At 36.2% G+C, this 11,535-nt stretch overlaps 1 protein-coding gene across 3 annotated transcripts in view; it reads left to right on the plus strand.

Annotated features, from left to right (window-relative positions):
* LOC110466099 (serine/threonine-protein kinase PLK1-like) overlaps positions 1-9,320 on the plus strand; it is a 52,938-nt gene extending 43,618 nt beyond the window's left edge. For all 3 annotated transcript variants that reach the window (XM_021522406.1, XM_021522404.1, XM_021522405.1), the window contains exons 9-14: positions 86-197; positions 359-433; positions 767-929; positions 5,445-5,574; positions 6,112-6,234; positions 6,834-9,320. In XM_021522406.1, the coding sequence (XP_021378081.1) occupies positions 86-197; positions 359-433; positions 767-929; positions 5,445-5,574; positions 6,112-6,234; positions 6,834-7,043 (813 nt within the window). In that variant the 3' untranslated portion in view covers positions 7,044-9,320. The remainder of the gene's footprint in view (positions 1-85; positions 198-358; positions 434-766; positions 930-5,444; positions 5,575-6,111; positions 6,235-6,833) is intronic.
* The last annotated feature ends 2,215 nt before the right edge of the window (positions 9,321-11,535 follow it).

Below are 11,535 nucleotides of genomic sequence, written 5' to 3' on the forward strand. Positions count from 1 at the left end.
CATGTAAGGCTTCCAACATTTTCCCCATTCATCCTGCAAATACAACTCCATCACCCAGTACTCATGGAATTTGTCACTGTTACAGGGCAGTGACAGAGGGTCTCCAGCTGCTTTCCCGCCAATCAAATCACCTATCAGGGAACTCGTCTCAGAAAGGTCGAATAGATCTGACAGATCAGACTCGCCACCGCAACGAGGTAGGTAATCGAGATGCAATTCACCGAAAGAGCATCTTATACAAAATAACAAAATAAAACGAAAAAAACACGTTTTTGCACTAATATTGTTTTACAGGAAATTATTTCGCTAAGTTGTGGTATCCTTTACTTTATAAATTTTTACATGTTTGCATTTTCAGATCTTTCTCCAAAACCTCGAACGGCCGCTAATTTGCTTGACGTTCTCCAAACATGTCTTGAACATATGCCAAAAGGTAAATTTCTTTTGAAATCTTAATGAACTGCCGTCATTTCTGCATCCTGTTCAATAATTAAAGTCAACTCAATGTTATTGCTCTTTTGTAAAATCAAACAACAAAATCACATTAACATATAGATGTAAACAATGACTGTTGTCTGCATCTGTTATATTATGAATTCTGGTAATGCTTTAGAATCCTGATGATACTGTCCCTAGACCTACCCTGCTATCTGAACACACGATAAAAATCGACTGTTTTACTGACAAGTCTTGATGAAATAATGATGTTTAGATAGTGATCATTTCATACAGTTTCTTGATTTCTCTGTATTGTTCTCGCTTGCAGAGGTGACGAGCAATCCACTTGCCGTAGGAGATTCCACAATTGTCTGGGTGACGAAATGGGTGGATTATTCCAATAAATACGGGTTCGGATTTCAACTTTCCAACGATGCCATTGGCGTGCTCTTCAATGATACGTCACGGATTGTGATGTCACCGGACGGAAGGTAAGATAACGAAATATTTTACTATGATAACCTAATATCGAATTAGATAGCTTTTATCTAAGAGTTAGTTTGCTTTCATAATTATTTAGAAAATAAAAATGCCTCGTTTCAGTCATCAAAGAACTGTTCATTCTCATTTTTGGAAGAATATTTAAACTGACATTGAATGCACGTGCCAAGTATTGATGTCACGACAAAGCGCACCTTAATTGAATCCAAAGATTTAAGGGGAAATATACATTTACCTCAAAGTTCTTACAACGCTATCAGCATCCAACAATGGGTTTGTACCCTTACCGAGTTGAGCCATAATACCTGGAATTAAAACCCACTTCATAGCCATGCTTTAGGAAAGTGCATTGTACTCGTGGGTTCTGCTACACGTGGTGAACGCTGGCGTTGTTATGGGAGTTTAATACGAGTATAGCCCAATCTGTCTGATGCACGCTTTTATTTCTACATTGCCACCGAATTCCATGTTTGACCATTGTTCTTTAAGTGATAAACTCGATAATTACTCTGATCAGATTTTGTCTGTGAATATAAGATATTTCTTTTAAGTAGGAATAGCGACTACACGTAGAATCTTCTCAGAAATGCGTCGTTGGTGTTCAAATTGATTCGTCATGACTTGAAGTGCACAGTCAAGATTTTTATTATCTTTATGTGCATATACGTTGCATAAAGCATTCTTTGAATGGCTTGTATTATGCAATGCACGAAACTCGGCCTAATCTCGTGAACCGGTTTGCCCTCGCGTCAGTCTTGCACTGTGGCGTTCGTGATATTGTATGCAATGTAATAGCTCGTCACAGTCGACAGGAGCAGACTGGGTACTATAAAGCTATCTGTACCCCAAACAATGGACGTCCAATAACATTGTCAACATTCCCAGACCTACCTGCCGTTGTATATATACCGACCAGGGATATAATACTCTTACAAACAGGACAAGACAAGGCATGATACTTGGCACTCTGAGTCAGAATCTGATATCGTATCAATATGTCTCTATTCGAGACTTCCTCCTAGATCAAGTCTTACAACATGTTATATCACTGTCGTCCTGGAGTCCAGTACTTTACCCTTTCACACATCGATAACATACGGGGTCGTGCGGGTATCTATAGATAGCCTATCATCAAATATGAATACGTGTTTTCCGCCCACAAAGTTCCCTCTACTCTGTGTGGCCAACACCTTGACAGGACAAGCAACGGTTATCAAGTCAAGATGGTGGAAGTAATTACATATAAGACCCTTGTCGCAAATGACCAAACAATTCAAGCCCCTCGGACAACTGTCCGTCCACATAAACACGATAGAACTACCTGTGTCGCACCGACAACTCGCACTTAGAGCAGTAGTCACAACATTGGAGACAATATTTAAGGAGGCTAGGACATCAAAGCTCGTCCCCCCTTGTGTTTGTAGGCCCTAGATCAGTATTGATCGAATACAAAATATGTTGTAAACATTCTGCGCAAACATGTTGTAATATTAAACAAGACATATTTGTATGGACAATAGAGGGCGGCCCTTTAAGTTAATAATCAATGATAAGGAGCTTCAGTTTAGTTCATTATTAATAGTAAATACCATTGCTCATAGTATACTTTGAATCAATATCATCGATCAAATAAGATCATTCTTATAGCAAGTAATAAATCGATATAATAGGCACAGTCATAAGTCTGTGTAGTTACTTTAAAGATGTTTCTGAAGTGCAAAACAATTTTGATGGTGCTCAACTGTTACTTTGGCATTAATTTAATCTGCAACATGAGTGCATTTGAACCGTGGTCTCACTAATATTGTAAAACACTGTCTTTGACGTGTGACTAATAAAGTGACCATATTCTAGAAATCACTAATAATCCAAACACAACCCAGACATGTTATCGGTATGGTAGCCATAGTTTAGACATGTTTCTAATATTGACCCTACCTAACACGTCCAAGTCTTGATCAACTCTTGGTGTTAATATGGTAGTCCTATCCCAAATTTACCATTTATATCGTGACACTGCCTTAGACGTCCTTCTAATATGGAAACCGAGTCACAGACATGTAACTTATGTTAGACCTACATTAGTCATGTTACTTATGTTGGACCTACATTAGACATGTTACTAATATTAGACCTACATTAGACATGTTACTTATGTTAGACCTACATTAGACAGGTTACTTGTGTTAGACGTACATTAGACATGTTACTTATGTTAGATGTTAGACCTACATTAGTCATGTTACTTATGCTGGACCTACATTAGACATGTTACTAATATTAGACCTACATTAGACATGTTACTTCTGTTAGACCTACATTAGACATGTTACTCATGTAAGACCTACATAAGACATGTTACTAATGTTAGACCTACATTAGACATGTTACTGATGTTAGACCTACATTAGACATGTTACTTATGTTATACCTTCATTAGACTTGTTACTTATGTTAGACCTAGACATGTTACTTCTGTTAGACCTACATTAGACATGTTACTGATGTTAGACCTACATTAGACATGTTACTATTGTTAGACCTACATTAGACATGTTACTCATGTAAGACCTACATAAGACATGTTACTAATGTTAGGCCTACATTAGACATGTTACTTATGTTAGACGTACATTAGACATGTTACTTATGTTAGATCTACATTAGACATGGTACTAATGTTAGACCTACATTAGACATGTTACTATTGTTAGATCTACATTAGACATGTTACTTATGTTAGATCTACATTAGACATGGTACTAATGTTAGACCTACATTAGACATGTTACTGATGTTAGACCTACATTAGACATGTTACTGATGTTAGACCTACATTAGACATGTTACTGATGTTAGACCTACATTAGACATGTTACTATTGTTAGACCTACATTAGACATGTTACTCATGTAAGACCTACATAAGACATGTTACTAATGTTAGACCTACATTGGACATGTTACTTATGTTAGACCTAGAAGGGACATGTTACTTATGTTAGACCTACATTGGACATGTTACTTACGTTAGACCTACATTAGACATGTTACTTATTTTAGACCTACATTAGACATGTTACTATTGTTAGATCTACATTAGACATGTTACTTATGTTAGATCTACATTAGACATGGTACTAATGTTAGACCTACATTAGACATGTTACTCATGTAAGACCTACATAAGACATGTTACTAATGTTAGGCCTACATTAGACATGTTACTTATATTAGACCTACATTAGACATGTTACTTTTGTTATTCTTACATTAGACATGTTACTATTGTTAGACCTACATTAGACATGTTACTCATGTAAGACCTACATAAGACATGTTACTAATGTTAGACCTACATTGGACATGTTACTTACGTTAGACCTACATTAGACATGTTACTTTTGTTATTCTTACATTAGACATGTTACTATTGTTAGACCTACATTAGACATGTTACTATTGTTAGATCTACATTAGACATGTTACTTATGTTAGTCCTACATTAGACATGTTACTTATGTTAGATGTTAGACCTACATTAGTCATGTTACTTATGTTAGACCTACATTAGGCATGTTACTATTGTTAGACCTACATTAGACATGTTACTAAAGTTAGACCTGCTTTATACATGTTACTTATGTTAGACCTACATTAGACAAGTTACTATTGTTAGACCTACATTAGACATGTTACTTTTGTTATTCTTACATTAGACATGTTACTATTGTTAGATCTACATTAGACATGTTACTTATGTTAGTCCTACATTAGACATGTTATTTATGTTAGACCTACATTAGACATGTTCCTTATGTTAGACCTACATTAGACATGTTACTGATGTTAGACCTACATTAGACATGTTACTCATGTAAGACCTACATAAGACATGTTACTAATGTTAGACCTACATTAGACATGTTACTAAAGTTAGACCTGCTTTATACATGTTACTTATGTTAGACCTACATTTGACATGTTACTTATGTTAGACCTACATTAGCCATGTTACTTATGTTATACCTACATTAGTCATGTTACTTATGTTGGACCTACATTAGACATGTTACTTATGTAAAACCTACATTAGTCATGTTACTTATGTTGGACCTACATTAGACATGTTACTAATATTAGACCTACATTAGACATGTTACTTATTTTAGACCTACATTAGACATGTTACTTATGTTAGACCTACATTAGACATGTTACTTATGTTATACCTACATTAGACTTGTTACTTATGTTAGACCTACATTAGACATGCTATTTACTTTCTAGACCTGTCATAGACGTGCAACAGAGGCGGTACTAGTAGTCCTGCTTTAGCGCGGTCTGTTAGAATGTTAGCACTGTTTTTGTCGTATGTTTAATATAGCAGCCCTATCTTACGCATGCTACTAATGCGAGCCCTATTTAAGACGTACTATTAATATGGTGGCCACTAGTCCCATCTTTGTTATATTACTTATATGGGAACATGTGTATGTGTTACAGAGCAATCCAGTATTATGACATGACTGGGAAGCTGTCTACATTCACTGTCGAGTGCGTGCCAGAGGAGCTGGAGAAGAAGACCACACTGCTATTGTACTTTGCGAGGTACATGGACGAGCACTTGATACAGGTAAGCAGTCACGGCATTAATACGTCACTTATATATATATAAAAAAAAATATATAGTGCCCCTTTACTCACTTCAACCACACGAAATTCCTTGGAAAACGTTTTGTCATAATTTGTTTAAGCGTCATAGGAAAAACTTAGCAAGCAACTCGACATGAATGTCCGATGTGACAACCAGATGTCAGTTGACCGGTCGAAATATTAGCATGCACACTTCACAGTGTAGACGGAGACTTGGCGTGGTTCACAGTTTAGATGGAGACTTGGTGTGGTTAACAGTTTAGATGGAGACTTGGCGTGGTTCACAGTTTAGATGGAGACTTGGCGTAGTTCACAGTTTAGATGGAGACTTGGTGTGGTTCACAGTTTAGATGGAGACTTGGCGTGGTTCACAGTTTAGATGGAGACTTGGCGTGGTTCACAGTGGTTCACAGTTTAGATGGAGACTTGGTGTGGTAGACAATATTTTCGTTAAGCATGCTCTATATTTATGTTGTTTTTCTGGGATAAATTACTACCCTCTTTGTCTGATTAACAGGGTGGTAACGTTGAGACGTCCAGAGACTCGGATGACTACGTGTGGGGAGGAACTGCCTACCTCAAAAAGTGGTTCCGGACCGGAAAAGCTATCGTGCTGTATCTGAGTGACGGAACACTACAGGTATGTTTATACCACTAAACAATGGTCCATAACCACAGACTCGTAGAGAGATTAACAGATCAATGGAAAATGTGCAGTCGCCGATATAAAATCTTTCAGAACTATATGAAATGTTGCCATCTGGTATAATAGAAAGCCACAATGTACTAACACGTTATCATGATATGTTGTTTTGGATTACAAATCACTGAAATTCATTAACACGTTATCATGATATGTTGTTTTGGAATACAAATCACTAACATTCACTAGAACGCTTGGATGTTTAATCCTTATTGGTTGAATAAGTCAAGAATCATATATTCTGTTCCTGTATTATAATTTATAAGAGTTATATTTTAGATAATAAAAGATAGATAAATGTCTTCACACCTTTTAATGAAATGTTTAGATAGTTGAACTGAAGGCGGTAAAAGAGAAAGGTCCTAATTTTTACCCCATTTGTTGAACTGTTAATGAAATAAGACAAGAGCCCCTGTTATGTACGGGTTAAAATAAGGGTAATATTTTACATTTTTTTCTGACCCCAGTTTGAAACTTTGACCCTATGTCATTATTTTGTAATTGAACACATTTTAATGTTATACTTTTGTACACAGGTTAATTTCTTCGACGACCACACTAAGATCATCATGAGCTACATGAAGAATGATTACTTCGTGACTTACATTGATGAGGATAGGACTGCCAATACTTACCCCATGGTCCACATCATTCAAGATGGCTGCCGCAGAGACATAGTGGAGCGCATGGCTTTCGCCAAGTCCATGTTGAAGAACCTGGTCGACATTGAAGGCGCCGATATCTAAATGTGATATAACATACAGTATTTATTCAGTGCAAGCGTCCGACATCACCCACGTGTCTTTCTATTTTCATCCGTGACGTATGATGTTATCGTGACGTCACAGGCGGCCATCAGATGTCTGCTAGGCCATATGACGTCCATGTGACATAAAATTGTGATATACATAAAAACATATTTCCAGTTGTTTAAGCATTGTCTTTGCTTGTGCTTAAGGAATATTACCTCTCTTTCGAATTCCTATTGAACATAATTCAGGAATCTGTGTGGAGAAATGCCGGCCCCGCTGGAGTGACCTTGTGACATTCTAAGTCTTTCATTATTTGTGCGGACACTTGGACTAGGACAAGTTATCTGTCTGCCATTTTGTTGTCAAAATCACGAGGATCTATAGGAGTTTCAAATATCACCATGAAGATTATTTTGGGTTGGAAAAAAACATGTGATAACCTACAGATTTGTTTCTGTATTGAAGATGGTGTGTACCTAAGATTATATTTCTACCTGAAATATACCAGCATCACAATGATCATTCCCGAACGTTGTAATTGCACACAAAAGAACGTTCGGAGATCCAAATTAACGTGACTTTTACGTTATTTTCTATTTTCTGGAGATACATGAGATGATCCTCTCATTTTTTCCTGCCAGAATCATTTACGGTTGCTTCGAATATTTGTTGACATTTTTGACATATGCTTATAACAACGTCACCGTGCTCCTATCCCCTTGCCATGGCGTTTAGTAAGGTGTACTTTAAGTATATTATCGTTGTTTAAGTTGTTCTGATCTCATTTGCCAGAATCAAAAAATGAGTTGAAGCAATAAATACAAAAACAAACATGTTGCAATATTTTACATCATGTGTATATGGTGTTTGGTCATAATGTCTCTTCTAACGTTAAACGTATGTCAAACATATCAAAGGCGGGAGTGACATTGGCCATGTGATATCAGTTTGTCCGTCTCTTCTGGCTGTCCGTATCTGCTGACTGTTCCAGGGAAGGTGTGTCTCAGTCTCAGTCCCTTAAAGGAATTAAGTCGTCGGCCAAATGACTTATTCAACTAATCGGAGAAAAGGTGTATACGAGATAATAAAAATATTTTCGTGCGAGGACCAAACTGTCCAGTGTCTTTGTGAGTGTATTGAAAACTTCTCCATTTGTGATACTTTTGTTGGGAAAATTTGCTAGTCAAAATTATACCTTAAAAACTATTAATCATTCCAACAGTTTATGGTGAGGAATTTGATAATCTTTTACATCTGTTCAGCTTTATTCTGGCATGTTTTGGCATTCTGTTTTCGAGCTTGTATACAGTGTACGTTTTATAAGTGCTTGGTGAGTGAACATGTGAATTGTATAAACTTCGACTAAAATGTAAGATTGAACGCCATGTAAAAAAATCCATTGCTGTTTTACACGTAACATTGTTTGTCTCTCAGAAAAAGGACCATGATTATAAATGATCTCATTAATATGCAAAATTGAACATTATTGTACAAAGGTATGGTACACATGCTATCATGTTATGTATTATAAAGACAGAGTAACGAAGGTGTAAGGATGGCAAGGATAATAAAGTAAGAAACCCGCGCGTTATTGTTCATATGCCTGGGGTATCTGATTATCTGTTGATGTCTTTGTTGATTGTGATTTTTTTTGTTTACGAGTGTCTGACATGGATTGGTAGCCCATATCGTGAATATGAATATATTGAATATATAATCGGTCTTAAATTCGCAAAGTCATGACCTTCCGTATGATATCGGGATCGTGACCTCACGTCCGTTGCCAAGGTCATCACCCTCCGTATGATATTGGGATGGTGACCTCCCATCCGTTGCCAAGGTCATGACATTATATGTTGTGAACGGTTTTATAAGAGAGTATGAGGAGCTGAATGACTAAAAGAGTTCGCAGGAATAAGAAATCACTGAATACCTAGATATAATATCCATTATCAGGATATCTACAGAGCCTTGAATTCGCATTTGATTTTGATAGGTTTCTGCAGATGTGATATGTTGGTATATGTTATGGAGAGTTCACAGAAGATCATTTGATGTACGAGTTGTGCAACGAATATCTGTATGAGGAACCTAATGTATGTGTTTCGCTAAGATAAGTGTGTTGAAATGTGTTTGTTGTAAGAATAGTCAAGAGAAATTCCAATATTTTGTAAATTATGATTGATGAGAATGTGGTCACAATCTGTCCAGTGTGACTGACAAACTGTTTGCCTCTTTTTGCAATAAACACGAAAATCTACGAAACATGAACCCGTTGTTATTTTATTTCAAATTTTATGAAAAATATTCATGAAATAAATTCGACGTTTCGACGATATGTTACGTTCGCTGAAAGTCGCCATTGATTTACGGACCTGGGCCCTTAATCTCGATAAATATGTAATAAATGAACATCCATGTTAATCTATTGACGAGGCCATGCCATTGTTGATTCGATTAGTGCTCGAACGTGTGGCTCTTTAAGTCATGATGCACGCACAACTTGCATCGATTTGGTGTTGTATAGCGTCTTTTAATGTTTATCTGTACTTCAATTTGTGTATTATACGCCAGATTTTGTCTTTTTTCTACGCTTGATAACGCTTGGGTAACGTACTGTTGTTGAAGGAAGTAGTATTTCATCTCAATGACGCCTTCTATAATAAATTACTTTAAATTATCGAAGATGACTATTTGTTTTTAGGTCCAGTATCAGCAACCGTTAGTGTTGACCTATGCTGACAGCCAGGGAGAAAAGACCAAACATTTTCCAATCAACATCCGATAAGATGCTATACGGTTTACTAACTAGACTTACTGTATACAGCGTCTATGACGGGAAATGAGAGGCACAATTTGATGTAATGAGTTTTCCTTATGTTAGGGACACCAAATGATAAAAAAAACCCGTCTCAAACTAAAGTCGGGATGTCGGTCAAGGAATAACCTCTTTATTATGGTCGATAATGAAATCCCATTGTAATAGGCGCTAATACAATGTAAGTGTATGATGGAGTTATATGGTTCATTTAATTTAAATAATAAGAAAACTGATCTCTTACCATAAAACTATACCCCAACAAACCTGGCTATCGGCCATTGTGACAGTAAATTGAGATGGCCTCAGTCCCGAAATCGATAAACACGGACGTCATTTTATAATGTGCTGCATTGATCAATAATGTATATTAGACTTCATTAGAAAACAGATGTGTCTCGCCTTTGTTTTGATAGATTTGTCCGTGCTAAAGTATGCTAAATATTTTCTGTTCAATATTTCATTGATCAGCAATTAACTAGTATGCCTCCCAACTGAAATACCTTGTTCGGTTAACAATGTTCAGGTATTCAGGAATGTAAAAGTCGATGTCAATTATATACACCACACTGGGCATTGCTTTGATTTATATGTGTTGTTCCGTACATTGTAAACTAGAAATAATTTACAGATTACACTATAAATCAAGGTATACAATACGGAGGAAAATATTGAATTTTCTTGTGCAAACATTTGTACCAATATGCCTCAGTAACATCTGTCATTTATGAATATATCGTTAAAGACGGTATTTCAAGCTGAATAGGTCGGTGTAATGGATTGAGTTAGACACAAAGCCAAGTTTATGGTTTATGTATTACAATTTTCATTCAGGCTCAATAAAACTCGAGCAGGCAAACATTGCAAAATATGCATATTATTTTTCAAAGAAATGTTGGACTAGTTTCTTACGTGGAAAAGAAGCCAAATTCATAGCAGAAGTGGCCCCGACAGTACACATTTCTCTCATTAAGGGAAGTTTTCATTTATTTGTAAAAACTTTAAAAGTATGTTTGTAGATGTGAACAATGGAGTCAGATTGGTGCATTAGCGCTCGATAGACACCTATTGTGCCGTGGAATGTTGATGATCCACTGGTATTGTTATAGCTTTTTACCTCCCGTGTGTTAATTTATTTTCTGAACAGACGCTATGTATAAATTGAATAGAAACCAAATGCCCATTTCGAAGTGCATTGATACATTATTTAAAACGGGTATTTTGAAGTCAATCGTAGAGCAATATACATCTGCAATAAATATATTTTGAAACATCTTGGGCAACCAACATATTGACTAATTTGGTATTTCACTAGCAAATATGGATATTAATGTACTGGTACATATTAACAGCAAAATCAATTTGCATGGAATGAACATTGCTAGGGAAAAGTAATCTTTCATTCAGTGTTGCATCATGCCTTTATTATCCACGTGTCTTTTTAGTATTTTGATAAAATGGTAAACGGCAAAATGAGTTTTGATAGAAATATGTTAGGAGTGAGGAAACAACCATCCGTACTTCTCTGTGTATATTATATACCTAAGCATAGACAACTCTCATTGGTCAACAGACAAACACAGTCACGGAGTATGTTACTTAATAATGCAGGACAAAAATGGCCGACGAACAAATCAATATGTCCCCAGTGTTTCTTTGAAAACTTTC

The sequence above is a fragment of the Mizuhopecten yessoensis genome, unplaced genomic scaffold (genome assembly GCF_002113885.1).
Source record: "Mizuhopecten yessoensis strain PY_sf001 unplaced genomic scaffold, ASM211388v2 scaffold11117, whole genome shotgun sequence".
Lineage (NCBI taxonomy): Eukaryota > Metazoa > Mollusca > Bivalvia > Pectinida > Pectinidae > Mizuhopecten > Mizuhopecten yessoensis.